The sequence below is a fragment of the Podarcis vaucheri genome (genome assembly GCF_965113315.1).
Source record: "Podarcis vaucheri genome assembly, chromosome: 8".
NCBI lineage: Eukaryota > Metazoa > Chordata > Lepidosauria > Squamata > Lacertidae > Podarcis > Podarcis vaucheri.
The window spans coordinates 44,208,705-44,231,173 of record NC_138766.1 but is presented as its reverse complement, the minus strand read 5'-3'; the positions used below and the strand labels follow the sequence as shown (position 1 = coordinate 44,231,173).

Below are 22,469 nucleotides of genomic sequence, written 5' to 3'. Positions count from 1 at the left end.
TTATGATATTTTACTGTCTATTACTTCTGTTTTCCAATGTATTCGCATCATGTTACATAGCACTTGGGAGTATGGTGAAAGATTCAGTTAATTTAACTTTCCTTAACCTGTGATAACTGGTCAAGCTAAAATTTAGTTTGCTGGGCCAAAGGGAAAGTTAATAGTTAAATTAATACCCAGTGTTTCCACTGAAAGTTTTTGTGAGTCTACTGCTCATGCAACTTCTATTAAATGATTTATTTAGCACTTGTGTCCATTTTATTTAAGTGAAAATTACTTTTTGGTGAATTCAGGAAAGGGTGATTAAAAATGGTCATGCTCATAATGATTTCATTATAGTCACTGTAGTGTTGCTATCTGCTTACTAACAAGATATTGTGCCTCTGGTACTGCTTTGCTTGTCCTTTTTCAGGCGGCAATCCTAACCCCATTTCCCTGGGAGCAACCCACTTTGAATCCTGTGGGGCTTACTTTTGAGTAGACATTGTTAGGATTGTGCTGTGATTTAACCAGTTAGGAGTCTTCATAAAATAAGTTATTGCTAAGGTCTATAACTTTATGAACGGAAAGATGTGTTACAGTGTATGTGTCTGAACCCACACGCGTGTCCACCACTTACATGTATTCATACACACATATAAAGAGGTTTAGGATCTTTTGCTGGAGTTACGACGTGTGTTCGTTATGAAGATGTGTTTACCCTTAACCGTATGCCCACAAGAAGTTCCCACACAAATAAATATTGGTTTATTACATGAAATGAAAATGACAGAATTACCGTATTTTTTGCTCTATGACTCACTTTTTCCCTCCTAAAAAGTAAGGGGAAATGTGTGTGCGTCTTATGGAGCGAATGCAGGCTGCGCAGCTATTCCAGAAGCCAGAACAGCAAGAGGGATTGCTGCTTTCACTGTGCAGTGATCGCTCTTGCTGTTCTGGCTTCTGGGATTCAGAATATTTTTTTTTCTTGTTTTCCTCCTCCAAAAACTAGGTGCGTCTTGTGGTCTGGTGCGTCTTATAGAGCAAAAAATACAGTATATAAATGCTGCTTCAGACAGCAAAACTGCAAGTTGAACAGGCAGCAAAATGGTACAGTACACATATGCCTTGATCTAAAGAGTGAAAGAATCTAAAACCATTCTCAAAAGCCTACAGAAAGCAAGAGTGCCAATTTTGCCACACAACACACATTAATAGCAAGAGAAGAAATGGAGGGGAAGGGTATATCTGTCCTTAAAGTGAAGCATGTCTTGGTTCCTTGAAAGTGTTGAGTAAGATCCTTGTTGGAACGTGGAGAGCTAACTAACCATTGGGAATATTGGGCTTTTGTATTAATTTTAGCCAATATGTTGTAATGGAGACGAGAGGGAGGCTTTAAGATGAGTAAATTACTATAATTTCATTATTTTTATTGTTCTGTTGTCTCTTCTCTTCCTAGAATTTCCTGCCTACTTGAAATTTGAAAGAATATAATCCTAGTGAGCAATCACTAAACAGATTATCCTTGTTTGTTTCCTGTCTTAAAGTTACCTTTCTTTTATCTTGGTGGCAACCATACTTTCGCAGGAGCTGTTGATTAGATTTATTGGTCACTAGATTAATGTGCTGATATTTACACAAGGTGTTAGGAGCTCAGGATGTCTCCTCCACACATTCGCAATAAGACTGGCACCACAGTCGAGAGAGTTCATAATGAGGATCTCTTTTTCAGTGAACTCAGTGAGTGCAATCCTACCCATGTCTACACAAAAGCAATTGTGTCCACCCCCAGGTAAATGAGGTAATGCTCTGTTGCCTGAACTTCAGGCCTTGAAGTTCAGGTAAAAAATGTTGCACATTTCTCAGAATTGAGCCCTGGCACTAAAAACCAGACTTCAACCCCTGTGTACATTAATTCAGTGACCTACATAGGATTCTTAAGTGGGAGTGGTGTGTATATCCTGATTCTCTGCAGTCTTTATATCATGGACACTTCCAGCCCCTCTGTCACTGTGTTTAAATTGCATTATAACCAAGTTAAAATGGGTGGTAGTCTCGTAATCTGGGGAACCGGGTTCGCGTCTCCGCTCCTCCACATGCAGCTGCTGGGTGACCTTGGGCCAGTCACACTTCTCTGAAGTCTCTCAGCCCCACTCACCTCACAGAGTGTTTGTTGTGGGGGAGGAAGGGAAAGGAGAATGTTAGCCGCTTTGAGACTCCTTAAAGGGAGTGAAAGGCGGGATATCAAATCCAAACTCTTCTTCCTCTTGGTGTGTTCGAGGGTGAAGAGGAGGGCAGGGCTTTGGCAAGCTTCAGGTCAGATGCAGGAGAAAAAGATAATTTGGCCAAGGCACAGGGAAGACTGTGACCTATTTCAACCAAGCCCCATTGTCATGTGAGGAAGACTGGACCTTGACTGTAGAAGATGTCTCTTAAAACATAATACAGTCGTTATATTTACACTTAGGGCAATTCTGTGGTGACAAGGGAGCAGGGCCTTGTTTTGAGCGCTGCCCCTGAAATCACATCTTCATTCTGCAACACCCGTGTTATGTGAGATTGTGTGCAAAGAATTCTTGACATGTGAGCATCTACCAATGCAAAGTGTCTCTGCCTAATTTGGACACCTACATACTGCTGTCCCAATAGCACAGAACCCCTATACACGTGCAGGATCTTATACATAAGTTTTATTTACAGATAACCACACACAAACCCTGCTTGTCCTGGGAAATGGGTGCAAAAGTGGTGGAAGGGCACAGCCTTTAAAAGCTCCCACAATTGCCCTACAGGTGAGTAACACGTGACCAAGGCTGATGTTTCCTCATGTACATATTATCTTTGTATTTATGGGGCACCCAGAACTGCTAATATTTCCTGGAGCCAATCAGTTGGGTAGCATTAGGGCAGAACAGGCAACATTCACGAGAACTGCATCCTGCTGGCAGGGGTGCCAACTTGAATAAAATATGGTGGAGGGGGCGCGGGGACAAGTTAGCCCTGCCCTGTATCAAAAGACATACTATTTGAATGGCAATGCCCATCAACTTTTGGGCGGTCCAGACCCCTCAAATATTTTGCTGGGGGCAAAGGGACAATGACCCTTAAGTGCTGGCTCCGATGCCTGCTGATCTAGGCCTCGGCTGTTGACATCTGCCCCTACTCTTTCGCTAAGAGATGTCTCATCTCTCTCTGGCTCCAATCCTATCTTCACTAATCAAGAAGTGAATTTAGTGGGGCGTTCACTGTGTACCGCCTTATCGCGCAACCCTATGCACGTGTATTCAGAAGCAACTCCGCGGAAGTTGCAGGCTAGCTGGGGCAGGGTGTGCCAAAGCCTCCTCCTCATTGTCGCACGTTACCGCGGGGGTGGAGGTTCTTGTCGCCCCTTGCACACACGCAGGCAACCCGCCCGCGCTTTGGCGCCTGAGCCTCCTGCCGCGCCGGCCACGCGCAGGCCTTGCCTAAACTGCGTCCCTCCCGAAGGGGCGGTTTCGCTGCGCGCCTCCGCCCGTCGGGGGCGGGGCTGCGAAGAGCGACGCCTCCCTGGAGCCCCTGGGCTCATAAGAGGGCCGCGGCGGGAGGGGGCGCAGACGGCGTTGCTCGCTGGGAAGGGAGCCGAAGGTGCGAGGATGGCGGTGGTGTGCGCGCGCGATTTCGCCGCGGTTTTTTTCCGGTGAGTGATCTACCCAGGCACGTTTACTCGGGAGTAAGTCCCGCGGCGACCTTCCTTGGGCGCTTGTTGCCCGATATGCACACATGCAGTTGCCTATCTATCTATCTATCTATCTATCTATCTATCTACGTTTTCGGGGAGCTGGGGTGTCAGCGCCTGCTTGCTGTCCCCGGTTGCTCGCTTGCCCGCTTTCCTCCCTGGGCAGGATCGGTCTCCTGAACTCCTGACCCGAGCAGCACCCCTTGGTCTCCGGCTGCCATCTGGCTCCGCCACCTGCCGCGTCCTCTTTGTCCGGCGCTCAAATGCGGACTAGGTGGCGCTCCTCTTTAAATCCAGGCGGGTTTTCTTTGTGTCTTGGAGGGGCAGGGCGGGAGGTCGGCGTCGCAGGATCCGCAACTCTCGGTCGGTCACACGCTGTTGTGTTTTCTTAATTGGTTGCTTGGAAGTAGCCTCCCCCTTCCAAGATCATCTAGCCACCGGTTGAATGGACTGGAGGCTTGCTAAAATAACTTGAAACCAAGGGGCGGGGGGGGGGGGTGGAGCTGTGTGACTCCAGCTTATGGGGTTTGTGGAAGCAGCTTCCGACCTAGTGGCCTTTACTCATAGAACGACGTGACTTGCTACACGGCAAGAAAAGACAGACGGGCCGCCCTGTCTGTAGTTTAAACTCAGGTCATACCCTTTGTTAGGCTCCCACAGGTGGATGCCCTTCACCTTTTTCTCAGTCCTACGACTGGATGCTTGAAGCCGAGCATGCATGATGTTAGAGCCACAGTCCATCCTGTACTCCTGTTGGATGCATTTTCCACAGCTTCCATCTGATTTGAAGTCATAAACCGTGTTTAAGCAGAGATTTGTACGTCTGAGACATCCTTTGAGCATGTGCAGATAACAGCCTCAGGAGAAGTGGGGAAATGAAGTCATGGAAAGTGCATCAGGCGAATACATCCCCGCCCCCTCTATGGTGTTTATAGTAGCGTTATACAATGGGGGAGGCAATGACCTTGTTGAGTTTTAAGCCACAGTCTAGCGCTCTTCTCTTTTATCTAGGGTTCTTTGCCTTGAAATGTCTCTTGCCTCTGACTACTAGTACACTTGAAATAATCTATCTTTTGGATAAAGAAGCTTCACTCTCTGAAGTGCCTCTTGGAACCTGTTGAGGTTGCAGGTCAACTTCACATCCTTTTGAGTAACTTTCACAGCACACTAACTGCTCTCCTGCACCACATGCTAGTGTGCCCCATCACACAATTTAGGAGTTAACCTGCTTGTGCATTTCTACAGCATTGCTGGCTTGTTTCAGATGGTTTGTATATTGTCAGCGAAGCAGGTATCTCATAAAGCAGCTGTTGGGGAAGCTTATTTGCTCATTGGGATAGATTCTTATTCAGATCAGCCTCACAGGCCAAATTTAACCATTTGCATGTCAGTTACATGATGTCATTATGGCGCAACATGGTTCCTGCTTGTCAAAATCCCTTGCACAGCTTTGCAAGTCTTCCCAAAGTCTTATTTGCAAGTCTTTAAATCCAATGTTGGAGGTTTAAAAGAGGAGGCAAGTGCTTTAACACAGTGTTGTCTTAAAGTGGCAAAGCGCCCTTTGAAGGAGACAGGGAGGCTGCATCAAAGAGCGCTTTTGCCAAGCACTTTAAGAGTAGATGCACTGCCTATGTCACTGGTGCCAACCCCAGGGGTCCGTGGGGGCTTTGGCCCCCACAATAATATATTTGAGTGAGCCACACACCCCGTTAGTGGGCACCGCCAGACCCCGCTCTGCCTCTGGCTTTTCCTCCTGGTCCATGAGAGAGGAGGAGGAGGAGGAGCTGCTGCCAGCCATTGACCACTGCATCTGACTCTGCTCCGGCTCCTTCTCCAAAAACAAGATACAACATTGCACATTGTGCATGTGGCATCACATGCACATGCCTGCACGTAGTGTGTGTGACATTGCATATTGTCCGCGTTACATTGTGTGGGCCCCCCCAGTCTTCACGAGATGATGCCAGTGACCTGTGCTGCTTTCTTTTTCATTTCCCAAAAGGAGAAAGAAAGAAAGACGTGTCTTGCAAGCAAAGTCAGCAGAAGTGATTTCTTCTGTGCGGTACCTTTGCTTGTAAAATGCAAGTTACAGGTTGGGTTGGGATGCCATATGGACTTTAATCTGTGGTGGTGACATCTGTTTAGCTTTTCTCCCCTGAGAGCTCTTGCCACAGTTAATCCTTTAATGTGTTCGTAAAATTACTTTTTACTTAAGACCTGTCAGTGGGGAAAGAGTGTCTTTCTGGAGACAAATGTCACAGGAATCGGTTCCAATAATAACTTAAATCTAGATACCACATATAGCTTGAGCCACAGTGACCCTTGTGCAAGCCTTGGATAAATAGCCAAGTTATTGGAGTTGTGCTCTATAAATGTGAAACTCTTCTGAACACAGAGCAGAAATATAACTGTCTCAAGGGAAAGGTCTGCCTAAGCAAAACTCATGACATGTCTGTTGGCAACTGCAGACTAACATGGATTACTCTTGGCAGAGTATTGTTTTATAGGACTGCAATCTTTGACCTGATTTAACCAAGTTGGGATTGTTTCTAAGTAATCTTATATGAGTAGGCTGCATATCCAACAACACAGTGCTGTTGCTTAAGTGAGGGCATGGCTCTGACTTTTTTATATAAAAGCATTAGGCAACCTTAAAAATTGATCTGCTGTAGCCAAATTACAGAATTAAATATAGGGCAATCATGGCATTAAGGAGACACTCCTAATGCTGTGCTGGGACAATGGTTGAGTCACAAATAACCTAATTTAAAGGTTGTGTCCTAACCAATCATCCAAGATGGATCTTTCAGTTGTAATTAACCTTGTTTCAGGTTGCCTAAGCAAAGTGCTTGGATATAGGTATACAGTGAGATGAAGTAAGATCCTGCAAAAGTATCCATTGGCAATCAAGGTGACTGGCTAAATGCTTATAAATCTGAAGTGAGACTTTTATAGACAGCCTGTAGAAAGTGCTATGGCTGAACAGTATAAAGGACTAGCCACTGCCATCCTAATTGTCGGCTGCAGTGTTTTTGCTTTTTGCAGGGGGTCCTCTTGGATTGAGTGCAACTGTGGAAGCACAAGTGATGTTCATGGCTAGGAGTGCCTTTTACCAGCTTATGCTGTCAGCTGTGACCCTTTCTTTAGGAATCATATTTTGTCTCAGTCACACATGTGCTGGTTAAAATCAAGCTAGACTACAGTGGTACCTCGGGTTAAGTACTTAATTCATTCCGGAGGTCCATTCTTAACCTGAAACTGTTCTTAACCTGAAGCACCACTTTAGCTAATGGGGCTTCCCACTGCTGCCACCTGCCGAAGCACGATTTCTGTTCTCATCCTGAAGCAAAGTTCTTAACCCGAGGTACTATTTCTGGGTTAGTGGAGTCTGTAACCAGAAGCGTATGTAACCCGAGGTACCATTGTATTTAACATAAACTTTGTTGGGCAATCTTGAAAAATGGCTTGGAACTGGTACAGAATGTCAGGATGTCTGATGAGGGTTAGGTGTTTGGGCAAACCTGTATTGTACATATTAGCAGCCAATATGTTTCTGGGTCCAAGGAGTACTGGCCTAGACCTTCAAAGCCCTAAACCTTTGGGTCTTGGTGATTTGAAGGATTGCCTACACGGATGCAAGCCCGGCCAGGCATTAAAATTTATCTTGGGAAGGAAGGATGAAAGAAGTCTGCAAACTTGCCAAGGAACTGATAAGGTTCATTACTGAGTCATCTGCAGTTTGACAGATCACTCTTCTTCTCAGGCAGAGAGGAAAAATGGTGAAAACAGGTCATTTATTGGGACAGAGTGATTTTTGCATCTGTTATTAAAGTTGCAAAACAATGAAGGACGGGACGGAGCAATGGAGAAATTTCTGAAACAATGGGATATCAGCTACGCCCAAGGCATGATGGAGAACATCAACAACCGGGAAAAGATAGACGTAACATTTTATAAGGACAGGAAGAAAAACCACTTACAGAATAATTGCCACACACAAGAAGAGCAAGGATATAGTTTGAGTGCCTCACTTATAGTTCTATCAATCATTTAATGTGTCAACACAAATGGAAGTTATTAATATTGCAGCTGTTGTATAAGGGATTATTATTTTGACCAGAATTTAATTGAAATTAAATCTAGCACATGGGGGGGGCACCTAAATTATATAATTCAGTATTTGAATTATTGGTATTAGTAATTGTATTATAATTTGGTATTGCTATAATGAGGCTATTATTGAATTGTAATTTAAAATTAATAAAAAATATTATCAACATAAAATTTATTTTGGGAACCCTAGATAATTAAAATGGCAGGCAGTAGAGACAGGACCTTCTCAGTGGTGGCCTCACACCTTTGATAATTTCTCCTGAGGAAATTGTGGACTGGATCCTTTATCTTTAACTGGGCTCTGAAAACACTTCCATTCTAATCAGGTTTTTAAATGTTGTGCTGAGTTTCTACTGTTTCCATTAATAACAAGCTAAAATTATCAGTAGTGTGTTGTATTTTTAGCCACAGCTGCTTAACCTTTGTAATTATAGTTTATGGAATTGTTTAGCCCAAGTGTTTTAGAGGTGGTCTGGTAGACATTGTCAAATGTTTTTTGATAGTCAAGTGTGAATATAACATTCCTCAGTTGAGAGGATGGGTCCTCTTAGGCATCAATAACTAGAACAGGAAGCAGGAATTAATATGCTTATCATGAGATACATGCAAGAAGTGAATTTAGGCACTAACAATCATTTATTTGCTCCTTACAGCAGATGGGGCCTATTATATATTCTAGCAAAGACTCCAGTTACTAGTCTGTCTTCTAAAGATGCTGTGCTAATATTGGAAATGGTAAACTAGACCATGTTTAGGGGCCCAGCTGGCACACACACACACACACACTATTCTGATCAGCTGCAAAGATAGTCAGAAGGGTTTTACTGGACACTCTGGGGATGACACTGTATAGCTCATTGTTACATCTACAGATCAAAACAATCACTGTTGGATCAAAGTGCCCCTTCCCTCAAAGTGCTTAATATCTCTTTTTCTAGCCTGGAAGAAGGTATATATTTAGCAATGCATGAATTGCTCTGCATCTAGGCTGTAGGCTGACTTGAATTATACCCATGGTGCTACTGTGTACTAAAAATGATTTCCTTGCTCTTAAAACTGAAACCATACAATGTACATAAAAAAAAATAACAAACCTCGAACTGCTTTCTGTTCTAGATCTCTGGTGTCAGTGGGAGCATCTCTAGGGTCAGTAACAAGACAGACCCTGTTTGCACCTCTTCCAGCTGCAGCTCGGCCCTTCCGTGTTTGTAACCATGACAGAAGCAGTCGGAGAGGAGTTGTTGCAAGCACCCTAGAGGAGCTTATTAGCAAGGTATGCCTCCTGTCAAAAGCACAAGCCTGATGATCATGTCAGGACCTCATTATCTCAGCCATGTGTTCAAAAATTCTTGCCCCACATACACACAGGTGGTGTGTGTGCACACTACAACCTCCATCAGCCCCAGCCAGGACATAAAAGGTACCAGGTGAGTGAAGGCTACTGTGAAGTCCTGGATCTAGCAGGGATGTTAACTTCTTGAATATTTTATTAAGGATTTTCTTGTTTTACAGAAGTAAGTGTAATGCCTCGTTGTTGTTTTTCCCATGTAACATTTTTACAAATCCATTTCATTTGTTGAGGCATTAGGGGGAGAAGAAAAAAGAAAGGGGGGGGTGGAGAGAGGGAAGGTGGATGGGGGTGGGGTTGGGTGGCGGTGTTTTTATTATGTTTAATGTATGTAGAGTTTGGTGTCAGCGTTGCTTGTGTTGTTCACTTGTGTTCCTTTGGTGGTGAGAGAGGTTGGGGTTGGCCTAGGGTGTGATTGTTTGCTTGTGATTGGCTGTGGTGATCTTTGTTTTTGTGTGTGAATGAGGTGGGTGGGTGGATGTTAACTTCTTGGAGAAGTCTGGTCCTACCTGTTTGTCTTAGCTCCAGACATAGCTGTATTAGATGCTCAAGATACCTTTTCCATTCCAATTAACTTAGCCAGTGATCCATAGAACTCTAGTCTAGAGAAAAGTTCTCCACTGAACCTGAAGATACATCTCATCCAACAAAAATCCAACACCTTCTGCATATCCCCAAGACTCCTCCTCAAGTTATCTCAGTCCCTAAGTGTTGGGAGAAGCGGGACAGCAATCAGGTCCTTTATCCACAGTGAATTGGTCTGAAGGTCACCCAGTGAGCTTCATAGCTGACTGGTGAGTTTCACCCAGGTTTCCCATGTCCATGTTCAGCATTCTGATCACTACACCATGCTGGCTGTCTCCACACGTGATGTGGAGCTGCCCTGTTGTAAGCCTCCTTTGGGATGAGGCCTTTGTAATGTAATTAATCACTGTTTCAAAGATGCCTGTGTTTTGCCGAACTACATTTGCACTATTTGTAGTTTACCGCTGGACCATGAGCACTGGTTACATGTGCATGCCTTCCATGCAACAGTGACCAGCGGTTTGAACTCCCTGCCCTTATCTCAGGAGACGATTTATATTGCCATGAGCACCAAGAAGAGAAATTTGTAAAAATTGGGCCAGCTTTCCTTGCGCAACTTAAGTTGGCAGTTCAGTATACTTGTATTAAACAACACTGTAATAACATGTTCTTAACCCATGTCCTCCTTTCCTTTTTTTAGTTTTTATGGATTCAAAAATTGTGATAAAGTTTATATGGAAAATACATCTCCCTAACTGAACAAGTAGAGCAGAATTGTGGGAATTGTCCCCACAAACCACCATTAACTTGATTTGTAGAATGCAGAGGTGTAGAGTGGATTGCAGCTGTCCTACTTAGGCCAGGCTGGGGAGATGGCTTTGGGTTGGGCCTGGAACCAGTCACAGCACCAATTGCTACCTCATACAGTCAAACCTCGGTTGTCGAATGTAATCCATTCTGGAAGCCCATTTGGCTTCTGAAACGTTCGACAACTGAGGCGTGGCTTCCAATTGGTTGCAAGAGCTTCCTGCACTCAAGTGGAAGCTGCGTCGGATGTTCGGCTTCCAAAAAACGTTCAAAAGCTGGAGCATTTCTGGGTTTTTGGCGTTTGGGATCCGAAGCATTAAAAAACGGGAGCTGTTCAGGAGCCGAGGTTTGACTGTACCAGCACTGGAATGCTGCATGGATGGAAGACCATCTCAGAATCCTATGTACAGTACTGTAGAAACAGGATGGGAGTGGGAATGGAATCGAAATGTAAAGTAGTTAAGGTGATTTGGATGATAAAGGGCAACTTGCTTTGTAGGTGTAGGAATCTAGACTGCTTCTGCAAGTCACACTAATAACGCCCTCTCTTGGCAGCAGAATTTCTTTAAAATCTATTTTCGATTTTAGTTCTAATCTGCAGGGCTAAACTAGATACATCATTGTGAATGTGATCAATATTCACTTTTAAAGAATGTAAATAGGGAGGAATTTTACTTTCCACAACCACCGAACCCCTCGAAGTAATTTGTTTTGGAAAGAAGGCCTCCATTGTCACTGATGGGGGCTTTCCTCCTGATTGAAAATAGAAAGGTCTCATGCATGCATGCACACACAAAGCCAGCACTGCTGCTTATATGTGTGTGTGTGTGTGTGTGTGTTTATTTTCTGTTGCATTCATATAATGAATTCAAAGCCTTGTTTGGTCCTAAGCGTTGACTTTCCAGTGATAAAAATAAGCACATTTTGGAGGAGGCTTGAACACCATGTGAACACATGGCTTCATAAATTGGGGCTACACACACAGATCTGATTCTCTTCCATAATTTTCTCCGTTCAAAAGTAGTTGGGCTCATGTTAGCTCAATCTATGACAGCTTAATCTATGCAGAATGGTGCATGCAAATAACTGAATAGTACAGTTTCTGAGTAATAGACATTCACGCCTGTGATGTGTCTTGCTTCAGTAGGGGGTAAGTAAACTAGGATTGCCCTAAACCAATAAGGTATTTGGAACTACGTTTTGCTCTTCTGTCTGTATTTTAGACCTTAGATACCTTAATGATTACTGCTGGGCTGATAACACTAGTTCTGGAGGAAGATGGCACAGTGGTGGATACAGAAGACTTCTTCCAATCCCTGGGAGACAACACACATTTCATGGTTCTAGAGAGAGGACAGAAATGGAAGCCAGTAAGTGTTGTTCTGAAAATAGTTTATTACAGAAAATAATAAACTTGATATGCCCTGTTTGCTTTGAGTTTAAACAAAACTTCTTCAGTCTTTCTGATTACAGGCCTAATTACACCCACCAAACCTTGGAGATCGGCCCACCAGGAAGTTTGGGGCAGACTACCCCTCTCTTTCCCATGCCTAATGTTGTATGTGACCTCAGGCATGGGAGACTCCAGGTCCCACGGGAGCAATGCAGATTCGGGCGCTAGATTCTGAAAGTGCCAACTTGTTGACGCAAAGGAAGAATCAGGAACAGACTTCTTCTACCTTTTAATTGCCAGCTTGAATTCAGTTCCTGGTATTGTGTCTGCTTAGTTACAAAAGACATAATTGTTTCCATCTCCGTACTGATGTAAGCATTAATAGATAGATCACGCCCGTGAAGCCTATTGTAATAAAACTAGGTATGCTTCTTTGGGAATACATCCTGTTGAACAAAGGAGAACTGAATGTGTGTTTACTTGGAAGTAAGCATCCAGAGCAGAGGGTGGCAGTTACAGGATAAAACAGTGTTTCACCATGAGAGTAAATAGTCGTGCCAATTAGCTAGTAGAATTACGTTTTTTCTACGTATATTCTGTATTCCCCCACCCCACTCCAAGAAGTAAAACCATAAATTTAATAACTGAACACATTGCAGAGGTTAGGTAGCTGGAGGGTGTAAAACACAGGACAAAGGCAGCACCATGGATGACTAGTGAGATAGAGAATGATATCTCCTGAACCTTCCTCCTCTGATTTGCTAGTCCCCCGGTTCAGTAGAAATCCTGAAACAATAAATGTTATATCTGACATTATATCACTTGTGTTAAATCTGGATACTGAGGTTATTCTCCAGTGTCTCTCTAAGCCTTTTAACTAGTTACAGATAGGTAGCCGTGTTGGTCTGCCATAGTCAAAATAAAAAAATTCCTTCCAGTAGCACCTTAAAGACCAACTAAGTTATCTGAAGAAGTGTGCATGCACACGAAAGCTCATACCAAGAACTAACTTAGTTGGTCTTTAAGGTGCTACTGGAAGGAATTTTTCCTTTTAACTAGGTGGTGGTAAAAAAAATATTTCCCAAACTGTTCCCAAATTTTTCAAACAACCTTTACCGTATTCCGGTAATTGTAAATTTCCAAGGGACTCAAGAGCTTGATTCAAAACCCATTTTGGTGGTTAAACCATAGTTCAAAGGCTATTGATTAATTTCTGTTCTCAATAAGTTAATTAGTCTTAAAAAAAAAATCCTACAGGGCTCTTGGGCGTAGATAGGTGTTGTGAGCTGAAATATTTCACACACTTGTTTTTCTTTCCTCTGAATTAGGGGCCAAGACCCTGCTTTGCAGCAGTACAGCAGCCAAAGAAAATGGGGGTGGCAAATATTACCTTTGATTTGTACAAAGTGAACCCTAAGGACTTCATTGGCTGCCTAAATATCAAAGCTACATTTTATGAAATCTATTCTGTGACGTATGATATCCAGTGCATGGGAGCAAAGGCTGTACTGAGGTAAGTGTGTGCCTCTAGTTCAGACGCAACCATGCATAGGTGAAATTACACCCAAAAGTCCACAGCTGAATAACTCCCTTATTAAGACCAACCCAAAAGTCCGACATGGGGCAAGCTTTCAAGCCCTCTGGAATCCTTCATTGGACAAAGTGTTAAGCAAAGCAGTGACTGCTAGGGTGAGGGAAAATCAACAAAAATTGGGGTCAGTGTTGTAGTAATGAGACCACCATGAATATTTGAGTGCAAGGTGGAGACTGCATGTGTGCGATTCCCTCCCAGGTGCTACTGTTTATCAAGTTACATACCTAGGATTCTGGGATAAAAAAGCAATGGCTGTTGTCCCCATTCCTTGACAAAATAAAGCCTTCTTTCCCACATCTTAAACAAAGCACCTGGGTTCTAGGGGAGGCAGAGAGCACAAGTAAAGGGAAACATGGCAGTGAGTTACATTACAAGAAGTTGTGTGGAGGGAGAGTTGTCCAAGTGTGCATCACTTTACACTTTGAACTGCATTTGCCACTTTAATGTCCATGCACCTGTTTTGGGATTTGATATTTGTCTGCCCCACCATGAATAGCTTGCTGGCAAAATTTGCTACCTAACTGCTCAGTCTCTACGGCTGTCCACTTATGAGCAAGATAAGAATCACTGGTCCAAGTGCAGATCCTTAAAGTACCCAGTACAAATGTTGCACTGATAAAGACTATAAAAAGGAAATGCTGAAAGTGAAATTTCAAAGAGGAGCTGAAATGCCAGAGCTGCTGTTTCTGTAATGTCAGTCTTCTTAAAAATAAATTCAAATAGAGAGGAAAATTATTGATAACTCTGCTGTCTGTTCAGATATCTTAATGTGTTGTGCAATGGAGGCTAAGCAAGCTACACCTGATTCCCTAGATACATGGTGACCTGCTAAATAAAGGCACAAGTAAGTTGAATGTTCAAGGAACTGGCAAGCTTATAAAATGACCTGAAGGTTCTTGATGTCTCAGACTCTCTGAAACACTAGCTGGTGGTAGTGCCTAAAATTTCTGAAACAAGAACTGGAGTGCAATGATAAGGAATTCCCTATAAAAATGTGGGAGTTACAAATGCAGAAGGACTCCTGCAAATATAGCAAGCACTGACATGTTTCTAGAAGTTATTAAAGTGGTGATAGTGGGATAATATCCAGAAACAACAGCTTTGGGTCTGTTAAGGTAGGCTACTGGTCTGATCCAGTATATTTTAATACTTGCTGTAGCATTAGGAACCAAGCGAATATATATTAGAATTAATTCTAGCAGTCCCCTGTAGGAAAGTATGAGCCTTTCTGACTTTCAGGTTAAACTTAATTGCAAAGTAAATATACTTAGAATGGCAGCAAAAAACAAAAGGAACTTCAGCTTGGTATTTGAACATAGGAATTTCAGAACCTTTCACAATAGCATGAAAGGAAAGCAATATAATAAATTGGCATAGAAGTTTCATATAAAATGGCTGGAGCAGGCATAGGCAAACTCCGGCCCTCCAGATGTTTGGGACTACAACTCCCATCACCCTTGACCACTGGTCCTGTTAGCTAGGGATGATGGGAATTGTAGTCCCAAATTGCTAACAAACTTTAAAATACCTGGATAATTAAAGATTGTTACCAGCAGCTAAAATAACAATGTTGGTGTCAGGTGAGATTGGACATTCCATAACTGGGATGCTCCAGTTGAAAAGTCTCTTTTTTGCTGACCACCTGATGGTGCAGGATATCAACAGATCTTGGAATGCAGGCAGGTTGACATGGGAGTCTGTTTTCTCCAGGTAGCTGGGCCCAAACCATTTAGCGCTTTAAAAGTAAGCATCGGGCTCTTTGAATTGGACTTGGAAGTGAATGCTGCCAGACATTCTGCACTAATTGAAGCTTCTAAACCATCTTCAAAAGCAGCTCCAAGTATAATGTCACTGCCATCAGCCATGCTCTGATAACCTTCCATTTGGGTAACTGGCTAGGCTATCCCTGTCCAGAAGTATTCTGTGCTACCAGTTGGTCTTCAAGCAACAAAGCTGGATACAGGAGAATCCTTAAACTAAATTTGCTCTTTCAGGAAAAGTGCAACTTCAGAAAAAGTGCAGAGCATGTGCTGGTGTAAATTGTATATGGACAAAAGTGATGATGTGTTTTCTCCTTTTGTGCAATTTTTTTTGAACCTGTCTAAGCTTAATGTGTTTCTTTTTTTAAGGAGGATACTTCGATATCTGTCACATATGGCACAAGTTACGGGACATGTCCTTCTTTACACTGGAACATATGTGCTACAGTTAACGGGTGACTATGAAGAAGATCGGCTTACAAATGGAAAGCGCTAACTAAAACCAGCATAAGAGCCTTTTATTGCTGGTTCTGCAGCTGATACTTAAGCATTTTTAACTTAAATATATTTATAACTTAACACACTAAATGGTCAAGCGGCACTCTAATGACCAAAAGTTTAACTAAAGTAGCTTTTTTCATGTACAGGTTTTTCATTAAGATAATGATGTCATAAGTGTAAAAATATGATTGGAATCTTTTTAATGCAGTGGAAGGAGAAGTTTTTCATAGAAATTACTGTGCCATAAACTTCAAAAATGAAGAGTTGTGTGAATAATGGGAAGCAGGCATTTAGTGACTTACCAACTGAGATGTGTCTGTTAATTAGCATATGAACAGCCATGTAGCAAATTCTGATTGGAGGTGGTGACTGTTTGTAGAAGTTTAATACTAATCTTGCCTACCACTTAAAACTGTTTTTCTTATAAATAAATTTCCAAGCTTCAGTATTTCAAAACTACATTGTTGTGCCATTTCTCAATACCATCTATCACTGCCGCAACGAAACATGTCTCTCCTGTATCGGTCTCTTGCAGCCACAACAGGTGCTCTAACCTTCCAATAGTTTGACTTCACCCCCAAAGGCTCACTCCTCCATTGTCTTCTGAGACAGACTGATGTCAGCACAACACACTCACTAAAATACGAAGCTTTCAGAAATTTCCACACAACCTTATGTTAATAGTTCAAGTGCTTCTCTTGTCACCATCATTGTTGGCAAATTTAAAGACTGATCTGCTTTTAACAGGTTAAGCATTGTTTGGGATTTAGTTCAATACTGAGACTTTTAATTACTACTACTTCTTTGAACTGCTTTTTGAAGTCAAATCTGTATTCAGGGAATGGAGAATTTTACAGCTGGAAGAAAGCACCAGGTGCCTTCTTCCTCTATTCAACCAGACAGGGGGAAATAAAGAGCATCAAAATAAAGCAGTGGTCTAGGGAGGTGTTGACTTTAGGGGAGGTCAGCTACTATTATTCCTGTCTGCATCCCCATCTTGGACCTCTCTCACACCTTATACCAAGGAAAAGTATGATGATTTCTGTGTTAACAGATGTAGAAATGAATCTTATTATGTCACCATGGCACTGGGAGACAAATATTTATGGCTGCTGTTGGACAATATGTCCTGGATTATGAAACCTGGGGTGTCACTATTACAAAGACATTTGGTAGTAGTTAATATTGTGTTTGTATACTACCTTTCCAAAGGAACAGGCTTGGTGCACAACATTATTTTTTAAAAATACAACCAGCTAGACACAACACATGTTTTAGTCATGATTTTGTGCCACACCTATCCATGGAACTCAAGTTTCCATCAAGGCTCTGCCCAGGTATGGACCTACTTAGTTTCAGCAAGACTGTTTCACCATGTACATTCAGACCATGTTTTGGGGCCAAGCAAGACTTGCTATTGTTCCACCGAATGGTAAACAGGCTTAAATTCCTAAGGCTAAATCCAGGCCCACTGAGTACAACTGCCCTGCCCACCCCACCCCTTATTCTTCATCTCAATTGAAAAAAGAATGTGGAAGAAACAATTGTGTGTAGAAAATCCATTTTGTGGGTTGCAGGTGAAGCCTGATTCACCATCTTTGCCCATGCTGGTGTTCCATTCACAAATCTAGTTGTTGACCCAGGGTGTATTAGTAACTGAATAAACAGTTTTCCTGCTTCATCAAGTGCAGCATTTTTATAAAACTAGGGTGGGTCAACTTCAGCCTTGGCAGAAAGAACCATTTTGATTTTTGTTAGAACCTAGAGTTCTACCAATCAGGTACAAAATGGCGACGCCAGAAGCTTCCACAACAGGGTGGCCCAACTTTTCATATCAAGTGGGCCACTAAAGTACTTCAACACAGAACCTGTGGGCCACACAGTGCCTTGTCCAGCAGAGGAGGGGAGTGAGGGCAAAACTTAAAGCCCTCCTCGCCCTCATGCTGCTTTTCCAAAGCCATATAAGTGATGTATCAGGCTTTGGGAAAGAGGTGCAAGGCTCTGGAAGGGTCCTACAGCCCTCCCAGCTTCATCCCAAAACTGGGAAAGCACAAACTAGGATTTGAGGAGGAGGAGAGGACTCTAGGACACTGTGAGAGGCTTACCCAGAGGGCCGTAGGAGCCGTATCTGTGTTGGACTGCCCTGTTCTACAGGTTTGCAATTGAGTACAAGGCTGTGTTGAGCACATGCTCATCTCAACATGCTTCTCAGGGCTAGATTTCAGGGCTGTTATTTACAACACAAATCCACCTGTAGTTTTTCAGGCTTCCTTTACGGTGGTACCTCGGGTTACAGACGCTTCAGATTACAGACTCCGTTAACCCAGAAATAGTACCTCGGGTTAAGAACTTTGCTTCAGGATGAGAACAGAAATCTCACGGTGGCAGCGGGAGGCCCCATTAGCTAAAGTGGTACCTCAGGTTAAGAACAGTTTCAGGTTAAGAACAGACCTCTGGAACGAATTAAGTTCTTAACCTGAGGTACCACTATATTTCAGAAAGGGGTGGGTGGCGCTGTGGTCTAAACCACTGAGCCTCTTAGGCTTGCCAATTGGAAGGACAGGTGGTTTGAATCCCCGCGACGGGGTGAGCTCCCATTCCTCGGTCCCAGCTCCTGCCAACCTAGCAGTTCGAAAGCACGTCAAAGTGCAAGTAGATAAATAGGTAAGGAAGGTAAACGGTGTTTCCGTGCACTGCTCTGGTTTCACAGAAGCGGCTCAGTCATGCTGGCCACATGACCCAGAAAAACTGTCTGCGAACAAACGCCGGCTCCCTCAGCCTGCAAAGCGAGATAAGCGCCACAACCCCATAGTTGTCTGCGATTGGACTTAACTGTCAGGGGTCCTTTGCCTTTTTTATTTCAGAAACCTAATTTGAGCTCCAGGGGAGCATTTTTGTTGGTTTTAAATCTAAAAGAGCTAAATTTGGGGGCTTTTAGTAGTTGGTGGCTACTTTCTACTATTCACTTTATGTGTGGCTTTAAAAAAGAAGAAATGAACCACAACAAAAGGAAAGAATTGCATAAGAATTGTATGTGCTCATGGGGGGGGGGAGAATCAGTATGATTGTAGTAGAGAGACAGCAAGCGCTATGTGATTGGATGTGTCCATGAGCAGAATGGGGAGGGAGGCACTTTTTGCAATTGCCCCTCCTCTCTTCCCCCCAAATCTGTTCTAGAAGATCCTCCAACTTTCTGCTGCAGATTTGGCAGCGGCTGGTGGGGAGGGGAGGGAGAATAACTGAAATTACCTCACTCCTTGTTCTGTTTATGGATTAGGAACACTAATAGGATACCACACAATATATCTCACCATATTGGTGAAGATTGTGACACTGTGCTGCCTGTTTATAGGCATCTTCAAAACTCTTGCTCCCCTTTCTATGGCTCTTTATCTTTAAACTGGACATCCTTTAGCAAGACTGATTGGATTAAAAAAGAAATGGAGTGTATGCAAACTGCATGGACTATAAAAAGGGGAGGTGGGAGGTGTCAATACCTGATATAGTTGGCATCCTGTGTTTAAACTGGTGGATCACAAATTGTGGATCACAATTTGTGTAGACATGTAGCATCTCTGAAATCACAGCATGTTTAAATCATGGCTCTAATGCTGTTTGCATTGAAATGAGTCATATAGTAAAAGATTATCCTGCCCTGCTGTATATATTGCTCTGTTTAGATGCAAAAACATTGCTTTTTAAGAGCATGACTGCATTTATCAATTATGTTTATATCCACCCTTTCTTCCACAGAACTCAAGAGTTGGGGTCCCAGGTGGTCTCCCACCTGGGCACGCACTGCTGAAGCTCAGACCTGCCATTAAATGCCTTCCAATGTGTCCTGTGACCACATACATGTTTGTATGTGAAGTATAGCATTTTGCTGCAAGCGTGTGCACTGTCATCATGTATATGAAGCAGCAGCACACATATTTATCCAGTCTTCATGTGGAATTGAAGACATCCTTTTTCACCAATGAAAAATGTGTGAATCTGCTGTTTGATTAAATCACAACGCATGCTTTTGTCTAAACAGGAAAAAATCCTTCTTTACACATTTTGGGACTCCAAGTCTTCCTGAGGAAGTTCAGTAGGACAGGAGAAAAGAATGTCATTTCTGCCTACTGGATTTTGCTCCAATAATCTATTAGTGTTTCTTTAAAAACTTGAAGTTGAAGCAGAAAGCTTCAGGTTTTAATCAATTCATGGTGGAAACTAGTGCTTCCTTGCATTCACAACAGTGGTATTTCTTGTGCGACTGCATTACTTACTGTCAATCTAATGTTAATGAAACAGTGTGACTGTCTAGCTTCCAAAAAAGGAATTCTGTCTCAAGTACTCACTCCTGTTTGACTCAGACACTGCTCATATTCTGTATGCAAAATTCCTCTACTTCCTGATTTGATTTCCCCACTGATTTTTTTCCTCTTGGGGAAACAATGTTTATAGTCCAATATTTATAAAGGCCTTTCTTTGCCTCAGCTATATAGCTGTGACTCTCAGTGCTAACAGTTCAATTTTACAGAGTGATGGGGCCAGACTAGAATTATTATTCAGAGGTCCCACACAGGTTTATTCTGTTTTCAGGTCTCTTAATTTCATGTCCTTTCTCAGTAAAATCACATAGACTACAGGTGGGGCATGGGCTTCTTCAACATTTTAAAGTAGACAAACATGTACAGATTGAGGCCTAGCAGGCAAAATTCTAATCACATGTGTTTCAATGCCAGGGAAAGTTCGCCTGTGAGTTTGTTTCCAGTGTGTCTCATTCTCATGGTTTTTTGCAGAGGAGAAAAACGTGTGAGATTAGAGAGAGGTCTCAGAGAAAGACAGGCAAATGCAGGAGCTTGGGAAGCTAACAATGGAATACAGCAGCTAGCACATCATCAGGTGCAAGAGAGTTGGGTAAATAAATGCCATATAAACTTTTCAAAATCATTTTTGACTATTTGACCTCACTCATTTGTGTGCTTGAAACTGATTTGGGCAGTGTAATCCTCTCCATGCCTACTCAGAAGTAAGCCTCCTCAACTTCAGGGGTCTCACTCATGGACAAGTGTGTATAGGATAGGACTTGACCTTGGCAAACCTATTCTGTACTGGAGAAGCTCTCTCTAAGACTGACCTACATATTGTTTATTATTATTATTATTATTTATATTTAATTTAATATATTATTTATATTATTTATATAAATAATATATATATAAATATATATATTATATATAATTATTATTTATATTATATTTAACTTATATGCAGAATTCATCATGTGAAAGGCTGGGCTGGATGAATCCCAAGCCGGAATTAAGATTGCCGGAAGAAATATCAACAACCTCAGATATGCAGATGACACAACCTTGATGGCAGAAAGTGAAGAGGAATTAAAGAACCTTTTAATGAGGGTGAAAGAGGAGAGCGCAAAATATGGTCTGAAGCTCAACATCAAAAAAACGAAGATCATGGCCACTGGGCCCATCACCTCCTGGCAAATAGATGGGGAAGAAATGGAGGCAGTGAGAGATTTTACTTTCTTGGGCTCCATGATCAGTGCAGATGGTGACAGCAGTCACGAAATTAAAAGACGCCTGCTCCTTGGGAGAAAGGCGATGGCAAACCTAGACAACATCTTAAAAAGCAGAGACATCACCTTGCCAACAAAGGTCCGTATAGTAAAAGCCATGGTTTTCCCAGTAGTGATGTATGGAAGTGAGAGCTGGACCATAAAGAAGGCTGATCGCCGAAGAATTGATGCTTTTGAATTATGGTGCTGGAGAGTCCCATGGACTGCAAGAAGATCAAACCTCTCCATTCTGAAGGAAATCAGCCCTGAGTGCTCACTGGAAGGACAGATCGTGAAGCTGAGGCTCCAATACTTTGGCCACCTCATGAGAAGAGAGGACTCCCTGGAAAAGACCCTGATGTTGGGAAAGATGGAGGGCACAAGGAGAAGGGGACGACAGAGAATGAGATGGTTGGATGGTGTTCTTGAAGCTACTAGCATGAGTTTGATCAAACTGCGGGAGGCAGTGGAGGACAGAAGTGCCTGGCGTGCTCTGGTCCATGGGGTCACGAAGAGTCGGACACGACTAAACGACTAAACACATTATTATTATTATTATTATTATTATTATTATTATTATTACCACTCTGCACTCTTTAAAGGAAGATAAAAGTGACAGATAAAAATGAGTCACACTATTATAAAAACCTTAGTAGTCCTAAGACTAGCTGTCACTGAGGGGATAAACCTGCATTAGGATGGTAGGTAAGTGGTCACATGGATGTTCCTCACACATTCTCTGCACATGAAAGATGAACATGTCAGGAATAATATTAAGTTACAAACCTTCTCCCCAATATCCTTCTTTTCTACGTGAAGAGAATGTTTTGCATGGAGGGACTCATGTGAGTCCCCATGTGTATTCAGCTTGACCACTTCAGTGAGAATAAAGTGGCTACAAGCTTTAGTTTCAGCTTCAGTTTCATAGTAACTGCTAATCTTGTCGTTTTATGGTGAGACTTAGCAAAGGTCTCTGTAGTTCTTTCAAATAATGCAGATGAAAGATGCTATGTAAGTAAAAGCTAACTGCTTGTCTTTTGGCGGGGGCAGATAATTGGTCTCTTGTTAACAATGGAAGGACTCTCAAGCATGCATTAGATCTTTAGTTGTTGTATACATTGAAATCTTGCATTTAACTATTTCTGCTAAATATATTGTCTCTATCCCCCTT

The 22,469-nt window shown here is 42.6% G+C and overlaps 1 protein-coding gene across 1 annotated transcript; it reads left to right on the top strand.

Annotated features, from left to right (window-relative positions):
• The first annotated feature begins 3,496 nt into the window (after nucleotides 1-3,496).
• On the top strand, nucleotides 3,497-16,191 carry CIDEA (cell death inducing DFFA like effector a). Its single transcript, XM_082234921.1, has 5 exons — nucleotides 3,497-3,655; nucleotides 8,924-9,080; nucleotides 11,711-11,857; nucleotides 13,209-13,393; nucleotides 15,604-16,191. The coding sequence occupies exons 1-5, from the start codon at nucleotides 3,612-3,614 to the stop codon at nucleotides 15,728-15,730; spliced, it is 660 nt and encodes a 219-aa protein (XP_082091047.1). The 5' UTR covers nucleotides 3,497-3,611; the 3' UTR covers nucleotides 15,731-16,191.
• Nucleotides 16,192-22,469: the final 6,278 nt, after the last annotated feature.